The 19,096-nt window shown below is 44.3% G+C and overlaps 6 protein-coding genes across 6 annotated transcripts; 2 read left to right on the top strand and 4 right to left on the bottom strand.

The window, feature by feature from the left end:
- Positions 1-436: 436 nt before the first annotated feature.
- N7478_008262 (uncharacterized protein) lies at positions 437-888 on the top strand (the record flags this gene model as incomplete). The annotated part of the gene is made up of 3 exons (XM_056924476.1): positions 437-598; positions 675-779; positions 880-888. The coding sequence occupies 3 exons, from the start codon at positions 437-439 to the stop codon at positions 886-888; spliced, it is 276 nt and encodes a 91-aa protein (XP_056777202.1).
- A 1,100-nt stretch (positions 889-1,988) lies between these two features.
- Positions 1,989-3,629, bottom strand: N7478_008261 (Zn(II)2Cys6 transcription factor; the record flags this gene model as incomplete). The annotated part of the gene is made up of 3 exons (XM_056924475.1): positions 1,989-2,699; positions 2,784-3,503; positions 3,570-3,629. The coding sequence occupies 3 exons, from the start codon at positions 3,627-3,629 to the stop codon at positions 1,989-1,991; spliced, it is 1,491 nt and encodes a 496-aa protein (XP_056777201.1).
- A 1,025-nt stretch (positions 3,630-4,654) lies between these two features.
- On the bottom strand, positions 4,655-5,044 carry N7478_008260 (galactose transporter; the record flags this gene model as incomplete). The annotated part of the gene is made up of 2 exons (XM_056924474.1): positions 4,655-4,900; positions 4,937-5,044. 2 exons carry the CDS (start codon positions 5,042-5,044, stop codon positions 4,655-4,657), a joined length of 354 nt encoding a protein of 117 aa, XP_056777200.1.
- A 653-nt stretch (positions 5,045-5,697) lies between these two features.
- On the top strand, positions 5,698-7,310 carry N7478_008259 (cytochrome P450; the record flags this gene model as incomplete). The annotated part of the gene is made up of 2 exons (XM_056924473.1): positions 5,698-6,799; positions 6,886-7,310. The coding sequence occupies 2 exons, from the start codon at positions 5,698-5,700 to the stop codon at positions 7,308-7,310; spliced, it is 1,527 nt and encodes a 508-aa protein (XP_056777199.1).
- A 682-nt stretch (positions 7,311-7,992) lies between these two features.
- N7478_008258 (uncharacterized protein) lies at positions 7,993-8,235 on the bottom strand (the record flags this gene model as incomplete). Its single annotated transcript, XM_056924472.1, has 1 exon — positions 7,993-8,235. The coding sequence occupies one exon, from the start codon at positions 8,233-8,235 to the stop codon at positions 7,993-7,995; it is 243 nt and encodes an 80-aa protein (XP_056777198.1).
- Positions 8,236-9,458: 1,223 nt separating this feature from the next.
- Positions 9,459-9,923, bottom strand: N7478_008257 (uncharacterized protein; the record flags this gene model as incomplete). Its single annotated transcript, XM_056924471.1, has 1 exon — positions 9,459-9,923. The coding sequence occupies one exon, from the start codon at positions 9,921-9,923 to the stop codon at positions 9,459-9,461; it is 465 nt and encodes a 154-aa protein (XP_056777197.1).
- Positions 9,924-19,096: the final 9,173 nt, after the last annotated feature.

The following is a 19,096-nucleotide window of genomic DNA, read 5'->3' as shown; positions in this document are numbered from 1 at the left end:
AGAGACCATGAAGCTTTGCGGCCTAAATAGTTCATGTGACTAGAGCTGGGCGCCTAGCGCCTTCTCAGCGCTTTCACAATTTGCGTTCCGTCGCTTAAAATACTTGTATTGAACTATGCCAAATCCTTATCTTCCAACTAATTAATATTGTAAACTGAAAGACCCTCGCCTAAGAGTTATGGCGGTATGGCCTTTAATTAATTATGAGCTCCGTTACATTAAAGAGGGCGATAGAGGCTAGGATAATATCCCAGCACAAGCGAATCGGAGAATATTGAGTTTCAAGCCAGTGACATCTCCACGTTTAATGCCTGTCATTTTTTTATAGAAAACTTAAGATGTAAGCCTCGTTCGTTTTACACAATCGCCTTTACACATATGAATTGCTGATTTGCTTGGTAATTCACTCCCATTGTCATTATACCGCAACTCCAAAATGGGGTATCGCTTCAAAAATGACTCAATAGGTCCAACAGTCAACGTGATTAGCTGGTTTCTCATGGTGGTCAATATTCTAGCCGTTCTCGCAAGAATCGGGGCTAAATTCCGACTGTTTCACAAAGTGAAAAGTGATGATCTCATCATCATCGTATCAATGGTAAGGATGTATGGAGAGCGAGCAGGCACCTATCCCCATATGACATTTGAGACTAACATTTTTCTCGCTTTGGTAGTTGTTCAGTATTGTTCAACTTATATGTGTTTCTGTGGCCGTCGGCTCTGGCTATGGCAACCATTCAGACAAGATCAGTGATGCTGAAGCCGTTATTGTAATGAAGGTAAGCATAATTTCATTTCTTCCGTTTTCTCTTGCCCATTACTGGATACTATTTAATGAGATGCTAAGCATTGTGATTCCAACCCAGAACCTTTATTCAGGGTATATAGTCTTCATTGCGAGTCTCTGCCTCTCTAAATTATCGTTAAGCACATTTATCCGAAACTTCACTTTGATTCCTGAGCATCGTCGCTTCTCTAGAGTGGTCAGTAGCTCTATAATTGTGTAGACTATTATCGCTCTCATCGGCGCTATCTTCGGTGCTGCTTTTCGATGTGGAGTTTCTCGGATTTGGGCTCTCTGGAATGTTACATGTTATAATTTGGTAAGCATTGAAAAACCATCCACACCCCTGAAAACAGCTCAAGCGACGAGAGTTAATACTTCATGTCATGCAATCATAATTTAGATATCATGGCGTTACTTCATATGCATATCGAATATCTTGACAGATGCTTTAAATAGTCGCCCAGGGCTTAATGATCGCATTTCAAATCCAGGCCGCTTTAAAGAAGCGTGTGCTTGTAGCTGCTGTTTTTCTATCGAGAATCCTGTCAGTACGATCTCATGATTAACCCGTGTCAGGCCTTCTCGTTGATCATATTCAATCAAATTGTTAACTTGCATCAATTGTAGTGTGACCGGTGGCATAATTGCTGAACTCGTCTTTACGATTCGCGCCATCAACTCTGTTGATACTGCATACAAGTTCTGTATTGTCCCAATATTACAAGGCTTAGTCCAATGTTTAAGTATTGTTACGGCTTCTCAAGGCCAATTGAACCCTTTCATTGTTTTGATGTAGCCAAGACGACATGAAGTTCGCGATGACACTCTGAATCAATCTGAATCTTTGACTTCAACTTCTGAGCTCCCTTTACTAGCAGTTCCTAGGGCAGCATACATAGTTTGACGCAGATATTATACCTTGGTTTATAGAAAAGAACGAACATGCTTTTTGTATAAACATCAAATATTGATGTGATACATTGTTGCGGAAGGAACGAGACCGCCCTCGAAAGGTAGTAGCTGAGGCACTGGAATAGTAGGAAGCGATTTAGGGGAGAAGAAGAGATCTTGGAATTAAGACTTATATTATTCAGACAGATAGTTGAAAATTGAATGAGCATAAATAAACATAGTAGATCCAAGTCAATATTCCTCCAGGTATAATGTGCGCCGAATCGATATAATCTTTACATAATGCGTGTTAACCTTGAATATCCCGTTTCCCCCAGTGAAGCTCCACAATATCTTCTCCATAACGAAATCCTCTATTTTTCATGGCCACAAGGACATCCTTGGTCCATTGCCATTCATTGTGCCATCCCAACTGCCGAAAGGCCGACAAAGCTGTCTTCAAAGGAAATATGAGCCATTGCATACCCTGAAACCCGGTTGTCAGTTGCGTGAAATACGGGACTGACTTGGCGATATTACAGGCACAGCTCATAATTTCTGCATCGCTGTCTTGGGTCACGGCGCCCTGAGCAATTGAGAGGCCACGTGAAATGGCGTGCAAGAGGATGCGCAAGGACCAGAAGAAGGCCATGGCGTCGGCGACGTGGAGGTTGAGGAAGTCAAACGAGGTCGTAAATGTGCCCGGCGAGATGTCGGCAGAGCGTGATATCAGCTCTGCGGGCTGCTCGCAGTACGGTAGAACAGAGAAAATATTTAGGAGGTTATCGTGCCAGGCGTGGAAACGGCTGTCGATGCGCTGACATCTTTGCTGGATTTGTTCACGTCGCGGGTCTTTACGCAGGTCTTTTATCTCTCTCAGCTCTTCGAATATGAATGGCAGGACCAATCCAATGTCATATAATTGTTGGACATAATCTTTTGGTTTGTCTCCCCAGGGCTCGGCACACCATCGGTCTTCACCCAAGAAAGAGGCCTTGAAGAATTGAAGGCCACGCATCATCTAATTTTTTGGTCAGTAATAAGCGTCGGCATATTATTTGTTTGAACCACGCTCAGAAGAGCAGCAGCATAAAAAAAAACTTACTGCGCTTCTTCTGGTTTCTGCAAGCAACGCATAAGCTAGCTCACTTTCATATTCACTGTAGCTTGACCCTCTCAACTGGACTATCTGATCAACCGCTTCTTGATGACTTGTCCAACCGGCGATACTTCCAATCGTTCCCTCGTGCAGCTCATACGTTGCCAACACTCGTATAGCCGCCTGCGTTTCGTCTAATATTGCTTTGTTTTTGTCGTTGATTACATGCTGCAACATCCGCAAACCTCGACCATGTTCAGTCATACCTTGTCTCAGTAATACCTGGTCACCGATCTCTCTCGCTGTTTTTGTCATACAAAGAGCCCGCAAGGCGACAGTGAGAAGTGATCCACGATTGGGGAGAGTAATTGCGACACGCATCCAGGATGCTGCCGGAGTTGTGATTTTATTGGCGTGTTGAGTTGGTTTTAGAATCGATGAAGAGGGTAGATAAGCGCGAAGGAATGTATTTAACATTCCGTCAAGATAGATCGAAGCACAATTAGGCTGTGGAGGCATATTCACGACCCATATAGAAGTCACCCCACTTTGATCCTGGCCACTGGACACCGGAGTCTCCCAAGGAGCAGGCTTCTGGGATCGTTCTTCGCCCTTCCGAAGAAGTCCCTGGGGCGTGCGGTGAATAAATGCAATTTCCTTCTTGAAGCCCTCGCACTGACGGCTGCTTTTTCTGCATTGTCCACATTGTGGTTCTTGCATATCACACTATACGAAGCTTAGCATTCCAAGTTGATTTGTCATCGCAGGTGCTTCCCTAGTTATTTGATTTACCTTAATTTTTCGTCGCCTGCATGTTTTACATCCTTTGGACCGACCTGGCACCCCAACCATGACTGCCTGGTCGAGTTTCAGGCTTGAATGGCTAATGATTATACTGTTTCAGAGACGAGTAGAGATGTAACCTTGCCCATTGAGCGTTGAATCTTTGGGCTGTCCAGCCTTAGCCTTACAAAGGCTCCAAGGCGCGAGGGGAAGTACATGTGGGGGCGGAATAGGCCGCAGTGAAGAGCGCTGTTGGTCGCAACTTGCATCACACTAGACCCTATTCGGTGACACTTGCAGGACGCTAGGCTCAAGCTATCTTTATCCTCCAGTCCCCTCAGCCTTGTTACAAAAGGGGAGCATCGGGGGCAGGGTTCATTCACTCCGCCTTATGCCAGATGCTTTTGCCGACAGAAATTTAATTCAAGCTTTAGATCCCTAAAATAATAAGAAATCCGGATGGGAAAACGAGTGCTAATAATAGTTTGAGCTATATTGAGTGGTATCAACGGTAAGTCTTCCTAAGGGTATCTGGCTATGCATGGACTAAATCCCTATCTCTATCCCCTTCTCATCAATAGCGCAACTATAATAATATACAATCCTAGTGAAAGCGCTTTTTTTTAGAGTTGTGTGACGATCATCTGAGTTTTGACGAGAATGGTAGAATGTCACTCAAATGTCTAGAATTGGAATACGCGATTCTTCAGACTATATAGATAAACACAACAAAGGTCAAGAGCATGATTTACTCGGAGTTATAAACTCAGGGTTTTAGCCTTTCACTGTTTCAATCTTCAGCTTATTTCACGATGCGTCCTTATGCTCATGAATGATTCCAATGTCAGCGGCCACATTAGCCACCTAAGCTCATTCGCAATGCGATCACGCTAGAGACAGTCTTCCGCGCTGGCCTCATCTGCAAAAACAGCGTCAATCTCCTCAGGTGTCAAGCCCTTCAATTCAGGAAAAAAGAAATACACCGATAATAAGCCAGTCGCATAGAAACACATGAAAACTAAACAAGTCTCATAGCCAATGTTCGAAATCATGACGGGCGTTAACTTGTGCGACCGCGAAATTCATAATCCAATTCACTGCAGAGCCAATAGCAGACCCTTGGCACAGATATCGAGTGATGACGATTCGGCAGCGATGATCCATCCGACGGGCCCATAGGGCATCGCGTAATCCACAACAATCCAGTTCATGAAGAATGTTGCGGCGTTACCGGCGTTTTTATGTGAAAGGAAGGCATGTCTATACTGGGAAATGAGAACGGCAACGATAGCATGCGCGACAGCCAACATGAAAACAATGCACCAAGCTGAAATCGAACGCTATTTTTGCATGTTATAATTCGATTATAGACTTACCTTTCTAGAGAACTTGTCTGCAAGTGGACTGCTGCTTAATGCCTCGAACATAGCTCCCAGTTCTAGAAAGCGTACTGTGGCGGCATAGCGATGTTCGAAGTCGCCCATGACCTGGACCTTGCTGAATACACCCTATATTAAGGAAATGGTTAGGTAAATGTCTCCTGAGGGGGCTCGGTACACCCTACATTGCACCCTGATACTGTTAGTCAAGTCAGCTGCTTTCTTCTCGAATAATTTCGTTCATTTCGGTCCCTTCGCTTAGCTCCCGGCTTATCTCGGTCGCGTTCGTCTCGTTCATTTCGTTCATTTCGCTTATTTTCGTTCGCCTTGCTCATTCCAACCTTGCACCCACACACATGTACATTCAAAGGTAACTAGTCTCCGGGGCTTCAATATGCTGCTTGAATTCACGGGCTTGGGCTCAAATTGACTCCGTATCCGTGTATACTTTAGAGGTCCGTATCCGTGTCGGCACTCTCGGTTCCTTAAGTCATCAAAATCCCTCTATTTTGATACGTCGAGGTCTGAGGGCTTGTGATCTAGGCTCCACAATTCTCATGATATTTTGCTGATATCACCATTGGTGATACCCCGCAACAGCCTTGCGCATTCTAACCGGAATTCGCATCTGGCCGCTCCCGAGCACATCATCACGTGTGTTAGGGATTTCTGGCTTTTTTAAAAGAGGCCTTATATCCTTTATTAAGCCCCATGGGCATCTTTGTAATTCATATATTGCGATTGTTCTGTCAAGAAAAATGAATAGCATTCTGAATTTACAACCCAGTGTGGTACTTGTGCTGGTCACAGTACTAGGAGCCATCGCCTACATATCACTTAAAGGCTTCTTTATCCGTCGCCAGTTTGCACGCGCTCATGGCTGTGAACCAGTGGCCAAGGCCGCTAACAAAGACCCCTTCTTTGGACTCGATACGATACCAGAGACTCTCCGCGCGATCAAAGAGAACAGGATCCTTGCGAGAAGTCCCGATTTTTTTCGCCGCTTTGGCAATACACACACTTTCAGGGGTCTAAATAGTTACCAGATTGTGACTATCGAGCCAGAAAACATTAAGACTGTACTATCGCTCAACTTTAAGGACTACGGTCTCGGATTTCGTCTACCCTCGTTCAAACCACTCCTTGGGGAGGGCATTTTCGATACCGATGGCGAGCAATGGGCTTCATCGCGTGCTTTGATTCGACCCAGTTTCACTCGCGACCAGGTAGCTGACTTGACAATGCTTGAGAATCTGATTCAGGATTTTTTCGCATTGCTTCCGAGCGATGGTCAAACCGTCGATCTTCAGGATCTCTTTTTCCGCTATACAATTGACTCTGCGACCGAATTTTTATTCGGTCAGTCTGTTGGGACCTTGAAGAAGTCTGATACGGAGCCTGTGTTTGCGGAGGCCTTTCACAAGGCCCAGAAATCGATCTTGACGCGAGGTATTCCTTTCCCATTAAAACTGGTCTTCTCTCATGATGAGGCTGAAGAGTATAATGAAATTTGTCGGACATTTGTTCAGCGATTCGTGGACGAAGCCTTCGAAGCTGTGGAGCTTAAAAAGAGCGAGACGGAAACCACAGAATCGGAGACAAAGCGACCAAGGCACATTTTCTCACATGAGCTCGCAGCACGAACGACTGATAGAACTCGCGTCCTTGATGAGTTGGTGAATGTTCTGCTAGCTGGTCGCGATACTACTGCAAGTCTGCTCAGTAATATGTTCTTTATGCTGGCAAAGAACCCAGCTATATGGGACAAACTGCGCAGAGAGGTAGCATTTTTGGAAGGCCGACCACCAACTTATACAGAGCTGAACAACCTGAAATATGTTCAATGCTGCATGAATGAATGTAAGATAGCCCCATCGAGCTCACCGTCATCACCATCATGATATTCTTCTCCCCTTTATCTTGAAGAACACCACTAACTGTCCTAGCACTGCGTTTACATCCAGTCGTACCCCGTAATCAGCGCAAGGCGCTGCGAAATACCGTCTTGCCCGTTGGTGGTGGAAAAGATGGCCTCTCGCCGGTTTTTGTACCGGAAGGTGCTTTCGTGTCTTACAATGTATACTCGATGCATCGACGAGAAGATATTTACGGACCAGATGCAGAAGTCTTCCGTCCCGAGCGCTGGGAAGATGGAAAGTTGCAGCCACGCTGGGGGTATCTGCCCTTCAATGGTGGTCCTCGAATTTGCATAGGCCAAAGATATGCCCTGACTGAAGTTGGATATGTTCTTGTTCGGATGGTTCAGAGGTTCAGAACAGTAGAGAGCCGCGATTCTGGGGAATGGGAGGAGTCGAGGGGGCTGACTATGACTTCTAAAAATGGAGCGAAAGTAGCCCTCACGGCTGAGTAAATACAACGAATCGGGTGATGGCGTAGGAGTGCAAGCTCTTGTTAATGTTTTATTTTCAACCTTGATCAAAACACTATTGTCAATAAGGATCAGTGTATTATGCTGAGAACATCAGCCTTATTTATTGTCAAAATTATTCCATAATTTTCTTCTAGTCATTTATTCATTCATAAGGGAAATACTTGAAATTTGTTCCAGGCGTGGATGTCGAGAGAAGGCTCTAACCGACGACCAACGGTGACCTAGTGGGACCAACGCCGGGTCGCCGGCCTGTGGCGGATTCTTTGCCCATCGCCGGAGTACGTCAATAAACCGTTGGCATGATTGGCTTGAAGCTCGTTGAATGTCTCTGAGACAGTTATGACGGATTTTGCTGCTTCTGAAAGTGGAGACCAAGGCTAACGAAGGTCAGTTAAATTTTTTGAATGCTTTTTTTTTGAAAAAGTCTCCGCTATATCTGTGAGGAGCCCTGAAGTAAGGGAAACGGAGTCGTGATCCTCGAATCGGTCAGAGATATAAGCGGTGACTATCCTGGTCATTAGACGAGCAAAAAGGATTTATGCCTATCTCGGAAACTCACGGTTTGTTGATCAATGGCAGACAGGTGAAGCATCAGCATCTCGAAAATTATGTTAGAAACTTGCCAACCCCTAGACATGTGTAATCAGCTTACAACACTCCATCATTTCCGACGTTGTGCCTCTGTTGCTGTGTCATCCAACTTACGCAAATGAAGATCCATAGCACTAGTGACAGCTTGATTTGCGCGACTCCGCATTCGTGATAGGTTTCCCCGTTGACAGTATCCGTAGACACTCAAAGCAACAAGCACCAAAATGGGACGTAATCTTGTCCCATTATCATCGACGACAAGAGTACGCGTTCTAGTGCACCCTGTAGCCATTCCGTCGAGGTCATTCTCCATTTCACGAAAGGCTGATTCCGCATACGGATGTGCATGTGCACGCCTTTGCTGTGTTTTGGAGGGAGAAAATGCATTCAAGTCGTCGAGTATCGGTATCAACACCAAAATAGCAGATAACGCTAGAGTTAGGGAAGTCGTTGGCCAATGTGGGATGGAGGATCGATTCACAAATGTATCATGAGAATTTAAATTGCCCATCGGCGCATGATTGTCGCAATATAAGGGTGATGTAGGTGGTGATAAAATCGGTAAAAATGGATCTATGTATATGTAGTACATTTAATCTGCAGACATGTGAGCTGTAAGCCCAGTTGTGAGAGAGAACGGATAAAACACAAATGCGATGCTCAAAAACAGTACTCGCACACTCACATGTCTTGATCGGAGACATATAAACGCAGTCTAGGTGTCTCAATGCTATGAAAATTTTCGATTCCTGCACTATCACCATTGTTTGCAGCCTGTATCCAAGGGCTTGTTGGGGAGTCATTGGGGATAGCATCCAAATTTCGAACCCCACCAAAAGGATTCAACAAATCAACAACACTCTCAACTCCATGAGACGATGATGGTTTACCTGTGTTTGGCAGATTTTGTTCAGGTATTACTGGTCTTCCCTGTTGCCCCATTGTCTAACGGGTGAAGCAATGGGTTGGCCTGAGTCAAAGGAAGGGACATCCCAGCATCCGAGGTATAAATAGGTGTCCGTCGAACACCACCACGCTGACTAGGGAGATAGTAGCATGTCAACTCTTTGAAAGACCACTACACCGTTGGCTCAGTAATCACACTCCAGATACCCAGGTACAAATTTGCGACGCATTGAGTCATACCCTTCTGCAGGGTTGTTTTCCATCCCACCGGCATTTGGCGGCACGACTAAGCAAAATATATTGATTTACGGCTTTGGGCTGTGAAAATTGAGGGACGAACCAGGATATACATTCCGCTTAAAGTGGGGGCTTATGGCTTGGGCGCCCTGGTGATCCACGACTCGGCATGGTTGTGGTCGACAATGTGAAGTTATGGTCGTATCTCCAAGCCGCGCGGGTGGTTCTGGTATCTCGCCTCTACTAATTTCCTAACATTTTTGTTACATTTAAAACTATCGAGATATAACAATTTCCAGGATTTTATGCAATTTTTTTAAGATAACTAAAATAGAAAAATGCCGTGAAAGTATCCAAATTCTGTAACAAAACGCCGAAAATTAAACGAGAGCACTATTCATTGTAGGCGTCTATGATATCCTTGCATTGGACAGAGTGCCATTTAATCTCAGGAAATGTCTCATCGCCATATGCTTGGCATTCCCCTTCTCCAATGGATGTGAAAGTTTGTGAAGTATTATCAGGATCTGTACAATCACTAGTAGTGAATACATTGCATACCGCATCGGTGAAACCCCAAGATCCAGGGGTTGTTAATGGGCCGTCGGCACAGGATGTCCATGATAAGTCAGTGGATACGTAGTTCCAGTAAAGAATTTCATCATCTGCTACGGTTGTCGTCATGTCGCTTTGGAGATTGACGCATCCTGTTGTGGTACCTGATACATAGTAATAGTCACCTTTGCATTTCTCCTTGGCAAAAATGAGAAGCGACCAGCGACCGCCTGTTTCTGTGGGAGATGAAGTACTTTGGGTCTTTGTACTCATAGTTGTAGTCTTGGTTGAAGATAAGGACATGGTCGATGTCGACTGCGTGGTGGAGGTTGAAGACGAGGTAGAATGTGTAGTGGAGGTATATTTTGCGCTGGAAGCAGAATCCGTGATTGATGTCAAATCCGTGGTAGAACCTGAAGACGAGCTAGTATGTGTAGTCGACGTATAATTTGTAATGGTAGTAGTGACTGGGGACGTAGATAAGGAAGCCGAAGAAGCTGAAGAAGAGTGAGAAGCCGATAATGAGGCTGTTGTAGATGTTAAGAAATAACCTGTAGAAGAGACCAGGGAGCTGGAATACCAGTGCAGGTATCGCCGAATTTAATCAACGTAGACGAACATGCAATAGTTTGAGCCTATTCAAAATTTAGTAAATAAAGTTGACATGGTAAATTATTTTGATATCACAAACGGACAGTTGCCGACGCTATAAGTACTAGCATAAATATGTAAATGAAAATAGAGCAGTGGGCGGCCGAATGCCAACATATGGATGCCTCTCCATTATGTATACGTGCAACTGGTAAAACCCGCAACTAGTACCTCAGATAGACACCTTCGATGGAATTAATCTTCTGTTGGATATCTGTTGTTTTATATTCGCTCAAAGACAATGTCTAGGTATTCAGAGAGTATTTGAGCCGCAGGAATCTAGGCTCATAGACAAAGCCCGCCTTGCAAAAATTTTCGAAGCGACATATATGCGATAATAGATTACTGAGCACCACTGATTCATCTATGACCCATTAACAGACAAATTCACCTATCAGGTCACTTTTATCGAAACCCTTCTTTGTATTCCTGCAGTACTCGATGTTATATGCCCCTTCATCGATCGATGAAACATTTTCAGCACTCTACAAACAAAATGGCTCCCCCTCTTTTCCAACGTGAGATCTCCTTAGTCATTGAACTTTCTTTTTGTTCGTCCATATAATAAAGAATGCAACCAAAGAAGGGCCAGCAAAACAAAGGAGTCACGAGTTAGCTGGTGATTAAGCAGAAACAGCCACTCGAAAGAGCGATCACTTAGCCTATCACACATGAAACTCCTTTGTAGGCCCCTAATTGTTTCAATTATGATACCCTTTCATCCGACAAGTTACCTTTGATATTCTTCTCAATATCATGTTAACTGCACCAGACCACTGGCAGCTGTAGGGGCACAATAGTGAGGGCCCTACGATCGGATATCTAGTCAAAGTCGATAATTAAAGCTTTACCCTATCAAACCCCCTCAGTAAGCTCATTCAAGTACACTTACAAATTTATCGCTCGAAAATCCCAATAAAATCACCTATGTCTTCGGTAATCGTAGCCCCAAAATTCACACACGTATACGCACGCAATCACATACTATATATCCACTTCAGCCCTATAGATTTACTTTTCACCGGGCACCCATGGATAGCGTGGACGCCTAGAATACTGACATGTCAACTAGGTAGGCTTAAGAGCCACATACGGCTTAGTGGTTCAATCTGAAATTCTCCGAAATGCTAGTTTGTGGCCTAACGCTCGAGATTTATGCTTAAATGGCCCACAACGAGGCTGTGCTTGCTAGCGTTTCCTGGCACTAGTAGCGTTTTCACAGCGTCGATTAGGCTTACTGGAAGAAAGGTAAAATAAGAATACGCTAATGCGGTGGTGGATTTCTTTTGCTTTTTTGGTTTGGTTTGGCTTATTATATATGTCTGTTCGCGGTTTATCTGTAAATATGATGTATGTTTACTACTAAATACAGCTACACTAAGTGTGTGGTAGTACTACTACTAGGTATTACCATGATCTTAGATTAGGTATTTTGCCAAGCCAGATATATCTGGGGTTCAAGTTATGAAAAGAGCATGATTTTTTCTTTCGCTTCCAGGTTTCATTTCTTTTCATAATTAATGAAAGCAAAACTAATGGTTGAAGGATCAAAGACATGAGGGGAAATTGAAAGGCGTATGCAAAAATCCCAAATCGAACCCCGAACCTTGATCGATCGCTCCTCATTTTTGAGAAGCGCTTCCAAGGTAACTTGCCTATCTGCCAACTCACCAAAGTCCACAAAAGTGTTCATTACCGACCGGATGCAACTCGCATGCATTGAGCCCGAATCTCCTTAAACCTGCATACATTTCCTGCACCTAAATTCCCAAGAAAGCATCGTGCAGTACACCAAAACTTGAACTGCATAAGCGCCGTTGACGTATCCATGCCGTATGTTTCGTGGGATTGATTTATGTGTACCACATTTGCACACATCCTTACATCTGGGGAAGAAGACAAGAGGCAAAATCTCCCAAAAAGGAAAAAAAGAAAGAAAAAAAAACAGGCTAATGGCCACCTTCTCCTTCCTTCTCTGGATCAGATCCCGGTCAGTCTTACCTTACTGGCCTGAGCGTCAAGCCGCATTCCTGGTGGCCAACGGACGCCAACGCAGGATGCGCTAGCAGGCTACGGCCCCTGTCATGCAATGCAGCGGAGGGGAGAAGTTGGACCCAACCCGATTTCCGTCTGGTGGTAATGTACAGAGCAGCCGTAGAACATGCATGGAAAATGTAACTCTGGTCGGTTGCTTCGGCTGGTATCGTGCTTAGGGCTTGCTGGTTGCCTCTTTATTTTTGGGTTTTCATGCCCGATTTGCCTTGGCGCCTGTCAGCGTTCTGTACGGAGTATATGCCCAGGTGTAGGTATCAGGGCTTAGGGATTTGTTGGATTTGGATCTGCAATGGTTGCATGGGATAATAGATTTGGGATGTTATTATTATTGTGATGAATATTTTTAACAACTTTTCCTTGTTTTTTGTTCGGTATCCTTTATTCTTCCTGCAATCATAAGGCAGATTAAGCCTTTCCCCCACATCATGATTCATGATCATGCAGGATTCACTCCTCCCGACCCTGTCTGTATGTAAGTACAAGGTTTTTGAATTAGTAGGCGCATAGATATTATTGGTGTGTTGGACGTTGAGAATGATGATATTTGGAGAACTTTCATTAATTGTATTTCAAGTTGATCTGGGTTGATTTTATCCGGCTTGGACTACCTAACATAACCCCCCTGTCTCGGGGATTCGGATCCTTACCATCATCCTTTGAGAAAAAGGTCAAGTCTAAATTCATATTACGGAGAAACCTTTTTTCTGTCTCCTTTGGGTGGGTTTTCTTCCCCTTAATTCTTTTTTTTGTTTTTTCTATTTTTCCCTTTTTTCTTTTTATCAGCCTCTCTTAGCCCCCCGAATTCCCACACCCCCTAATTCAAATATTGACCCATTCAATGTAATTCATCTCTAACCGAGGAGGGGCCCATGTCTCACGCAATTATCTCCTTCAACGACCCAACTTACCAAATATAGGCCCGGCCCATACAAGATAGGGGCAAACCGGCACAATTGGATACAGTATCGAGGGATCATCATTTGGCATTGTTTTGCTTGCAACAGCAACCCACACTTGCTCCGAAGCGGCCTAAGTCGATTCGATCTGCCGAAGGGACAAGCGGGTAAGACTTACCGTGTACGGCGTAGTGCTGCCTAGCACGCCCATTAGCCAGCACAAGATTTCCACGGTCCCGCACAGGCCATTGTAGTGTGGATCCCAGGGAGATTTCCTATTGTTGCGGTGGCCGAGAGAACCACACTGACTGGTCCATTCTCTGAGCACGGGGCAGCTTTGTCCTGATTCCCTGGAGTCTCGGCAAGAGTGGTACCGTACTTAACTGGTAAGCAAGCTCTGGTGGGTGAGGTACCCGATGCACCAGTCCCACTGACAGGTCCGTCGTCCCTTTCCTTTCATTTCTTTTCTGTGGTCCTTGGGGAAGGATCATCGTGAAGACGTGTTCCCGCTGGCGTTGGCGTTGGCGCGCAAGCTGGGATTGGACTTGGACTTTGTTCTGGGGAACGCTGGGATCGGCTCGAGGACTTAGGTTGTGTGCACTTGCACTAGTTGACGGAGCCGGAGTATACCCGTGTAGCTCGACCAGTCTATCTGGCGATGCTTACACGTGCATTTTTGTTACGCATTTCGGAGATAATGGTGAATGGAGTCCTGTTTTGGGATAGCCCCATGTTTATTTTATTTTGTAATTTTCTGTTGAATTTTATTTTGACTTTGAATTTACTGTACACGGCTGAGAATCTTCGTCTTTCTCAACATGTGCATTCACAAATACAATAAGCCACAGCCGCGGAAGCCGCCTCATAACGGTGCCCGTTATTGCAAGGTAAACAATCACAACAAAAGATGAAGATGTTAATGATAATGATAATGATCATTGTGTAGGTAGTAGGTCAGTATCACCAAGCTCCCTAACGGGCAAATCCCGACCAATTTACTCCGTCTACCAAAAAGGCGTAATCGTATGAATTACCATCTAAGGACACGTCAAAAAAAGAAAACAAAACAAATTAACGATTCCATCCTGCAAACAAGAAAATGATAAAATCACGCCAAGCTCTCCTGAATTTCATGTCCGTACTCACCATCACAGTGGGTTCTGATTCGATCAACCAAATAGCGCTTCGGTGGTCATGAAAACATGAAAACTGGGGACACCGAGCCCACTTTCGGAGGGATCGTCCGAGGTTACAGTACGAAGGTCTAGCATAACCTCTAAGTACCTAGTCCAGTCTTTCTCTCCTCTCCCGCAACTGGAGCCCAGCGGCTGCGGCGTCCAATGACTGACGCGCTATATGGATTTGATATCGATCATCCCGGCCTTGAGTCCGGAATTCCCGTACACAGCTACTTGTGTCCTGTGCTCTCCCTCCGCGGAGCTCTCCGCGAGCGGGGCCAGCGGAGCTACGAGGTGCCGATGGATGGGTGTGGGAATTCCCATTCAAGTTCATTCCATTTATGTTTCCTGGGCCAGACTAGAGACCTGACTTGATTCCGTATTGCTTGTTTATGTATACATGGGGAAAGTTCGGGAGGAAAAGAGTGGTTCGGTTTTGGTTTTGATTTTCGTTTGGGGTGGATGGAACGAGGTTGGTTGGTTCTATTGGAGTACATACAGCTGTGTAGGTTTTGATTGATTGATTGAAATTGAAATTTTGGATGCATTATCAGTTTTATCGTATATTAGAGTACACCTGGTAGAGAGCTGAAAGAAAGAAAGGATTATGCCGAAATTGCCGTATTGCCAAGCTCTTTACTCCAACTCCAAATTGTTCTCCATACGGAGAACAGTTCATAATGTAGTAAATTAAAGCGAAAGCGATAACGCAGCATTTACATTTCGGACCCCATTCTGCTTTTGTCTTTTGTCTTTTGTCTTTTGTTTTATTTTATTTTATTTTCTCCTTCACCGGCAGTGGAATCAACAGGTTTCCGCTCTCGCGCGGGGGTGAGATCATACCCACTTGTTGTACCTTTAACCAATCAGGGCATTCACGCGGCGAAACTTAAGCAGTCGCTTCCGAGGTGAGAGCCTTGCAGCACTGTGCACCGAATTGTCCGTGTTCTCCTATCTAGAAATGAAAATGAAAATGAAAATTGAAATAAATATGTAATATGTAATTTTGTAATACAATAAGGAAGAGAAATTGTTTCTCTCGTCTTTCTCAGTAGTCCATAAATAATATCTCTTGATATGTATTACAGATATTAGATCCGCTCACTGTACTTCTCGAGGCTCCTCTAGATCTGTAGGTGCATGCACCTCAATGTTGTATGTAAGCCGGAGAGCCGCCGATGCTCCGTCGAACCAAGCAGGCCACTAGTCAAGCTCCATGGTCAATCTGGAGTAAACAGGAGCCAATGACCAATCACTGACCAATGCAAGACAGGATCGAGGGTTGTTCCATGGTGGGCGGTAAAAAGGCCGCCCCCTTTTTACTGTTTAGGGATTTTGGGTTTTGGGTTTGTCCCATCGACTCTCCCCGGCGCTATAAGAATTAACCTGATTAGCCTGGTTCATATCGTGAGTCTGGATTTGTGAAGGCCATGATGATATCCATGATACGAGTATATACTCCTTATAGTATAATTATAATTATATTATAATTTGGTTGATGGTTGATGTAGATTAATCTGGTATCTGTATCTGTATCTGTATCTACACAGTACAGTACCACGGTTTATCAGCATTATCTTTCTGGTTTTCTTTCTTTTTTCTTTTTTCTTTTTTTCGTTTTTCGCTTTTCGCTTTTCGTCTCCTCCGGCCTCTTTTCGATCAGATCAGATCAGGAGAACCTCGAAGAAACCTCAGTGGGGGTCGACCCATGCACGAAAAAGGGGCATTTTGCGACATTTCTTGTCATCGTATCGTACCTTTTCCGAGGTCCACCTCTTCTCTTCTGGGGAGTATGTATTGTTAGTTTTGGTGCAGGGTTGTTAAATCCATAATCTATAATTCAATCTCATGAATAATAATATTGGAGGCTAGTCCTAATGTTGGAGGTGTCAGGGAGATATAGCCTCCGATCACCGGACGGTGGAGAATTGAGTGTTGTTCGCTGGTTTTTTTTGGTCTTTTTTTTTTCTCTAGGGGATCCACATACGCGTTCCTGAGATTGTATGGAGTGTGACATCGGATTACGTGAGAGCCGATTTGATTTTGATTTGTATCTGTGAGTAAGAATGGAAATGGAAATGGAAAACCCGAAGTTGGAAGACGAGAAATGATACAATACTCAGCTGTCGGGTTTTGGAATAAAAGAACTTGAACCTTGGGAAAGAGTTTAGGCAAAGGGGATAAAGTGAGATGTTATACGCAGCTACTGGTGATCGTCGACAGGGGATACGGAGTACTTCTTATATGTATATCATATTAACGGTTTTGCTTCTCGAGTCCAAAGCCTTATATATCATTATGAGTAGGGTGAAGCTAAAAGCACGCTACTTTCCGGGGATATCAGAAGCCTCCAAGGGCTGTAGGTTGAAGCTGGTTGAAAGCTGTGAAAAGTACCGTAATTTAGTGTACGGTACTGTCACGCCCGGCTTCAACCGCCTCTCGGCTTTTTTCATACTTTGGCGCTAAACCCAAAACAGCCTCGTCTCCACCCTTCCACACCGTCCACGCTAGCCATTCCACTAGCCCTGGTCTTCCCGAGTACCATCGCTTCACCTCCAATCGTGCAATCTGTGTTCTGTGTTGTGCACAGTAGACAGTGGACAGTGGACAATTGTTCAATCTGCTTTCCCCAAACCTACACTAGCCCCAAGATAGGTCTAGTTCTGAACAGGCCCTAGTCTGCTTTTGGCTCGGTTCCACCCTGGCCCCCGTTGAGAAGCTCAGGTTCCTCGGGCACGCCATTCCTAACACCGGTTTGGTTTGGCCCCCTCTTTTCTTCTTTTTTTTTTTTTTTTTTTTTTTTTTTTTGACTCTTCTTTTCTCTGGGTCAGGTGAAAGAAGTCCACTGGACGGAGTAAAAATTACCGTCTAGTTCTGCCTTGCCCTGGTCTGCCCTGTCTGACAGGCTTTGCACGATCTTGGTTGGTACCCACGGACAGGAGACGCTAGGTTCACCGTCGTGAGACGCGCCCGAGTTGCGGGTAGACTAGTCTGGTGGGAGGCTAACCCTTATCACCACTTCAAGGCCGAGATCAATTTTGATATGATATTGAGCAGCCTTTTGATTTTATTAAATTGTACTTAATTGTACCCCTAGGGTATCTACTTTTCTTGAGAAGGGCGATGTAATGAATTTCGTCACATTGACGTCTTGGAAGGATCCGCTTTGAAAGAGAGAAAGGGAAGAAATAAAATAAATCTAAAATACTAAAAAATGACATAAATTCAATAATAATGGGAAGAAATAAAACAAATATAAAATATAAATATAATTCCTATCACACGGACATAAAATGGAACACTTAGCCGGGACTTGGGACGTGTGAGGGGAAAAGGGGGCCAACCCAGATCAGTATGTTCGGAGTATTGGAGGGAAGGGGAAAGGTCCGACTCATTACAGATTACTCATTTAATTCATTTTGATTTTGGTTATTATGATCGCTTGGATTACTGAGTGATTCCCCGATATTTATTATCAATGTGTAATTAGCGATATGCAAATCTAAGGGGTAAAGCGTAATCTCCAGTTCTGTGGTTTGGCTACGTTGCATTTGATGTGATGATTATTTTTTCTATTTTATTTCTATTGTATTTCTATTTCTAATTTACAATTTACGTGGATCGTGGATTGTCGTGGCCAAAGAATCAGTAGGAATGTGTCCAGGATGATAAACCTCAACGACCTATTGTAGGTATACAGATACCCAGGTGTAAATCTTCATTTAATATGTATGTAATATCATATTGTCATATTAATCCCTAATCATGAATTCCCATTAATATTATATTTATATTTATCCCATTTCCATCTGTTAATCCATTTCCTGGCTCCAAAATTACACTCCACCCGGCTCCACCGCATCCTCGGATCCCACGAGGACGTTCTGCGCTGCCGAATCGTCGTCCGCGGCCTTTTAGGTGCTTTGCCAGCCCCTCAAACCTCTTTCTTGTTCATTCTTCTTTTTTTTGTGAATTGGAGAATCTTTTACAACAATTCGACCAGAAGTGCTCCTAACCCCTAAAAAAGTCTACTACCAAGCCTATCTTAGTACGGTATTTCTCCGTACCTCGTGCTTACCGCCACCCTGCAAGGCATCTTCGTCCTAAAAAGCGAACTAAGATTTAAGCATCGGGGTATCGCTTGAACGCGCTTTGACAAGAACGCGTCGATCCGCCCTTTCTCTTTTTTCTCTTTTTTTTTACTGCTCTTTTGATTTCTTTTTATTTCTTTTTGATTTCTTTTCTTTTTGGTGCTTATTTTTTTTTTTTTAATCTCCACCATCGATCTGCATTTCACTGCTCGCCTCCCCCGGACTCAAAGTAAGTCATCTTGGTTCTTTTTTCTCTCTCTCTTTCCAACGTGGTGTTCCTTTAGTACATTGTTAGTCCCTTGCTGTTTGGCCTGGGTTGTACCCGTTGTTTCCCCATCTTAGTCAATTTCTCCGTCTCTTCTTTTTTTCTTCTTACCCTTGTACCTCACCAACCCTTCAACACCCCCCCTTCTCCATTCCCGCCCTCCTGGAAACCTCAACCTCCTCTCCCGCTAACCGCGCGCCCATTACTTGCGATTAGGCGTAGGGTGAAATTTGGTCTCCCAATTCCAACCCTGAATCTCTCTCCAACGCGCACCCCTCCCCTTTTCAATTAAAAAAAAAACGCCCCGAGTCCAATTCCTTGCGGACGCGCCGATCTTTTT

This window comes from Penicillium angulare (assembly GCF_028827245.1).
Source record: "Penicillium angulare strain IBT 27051 chromosome Unknown utg000005l_segment0_segment0, whole genome shotgun sequence".
Classification (NCBI taxonomy): domain Eukaryota; kingdom Fungi; phylum Ascomycota; class Eurotiomycetes; order Eurotiales; family Aspergillaceae; genus Penicillium; species Penicillium angulare.
The sequence above is the reverse complement of the archived record's forward strand: the minus strand, read 5'-3'. Positions and strand labels throughout refer to the sequence as shown.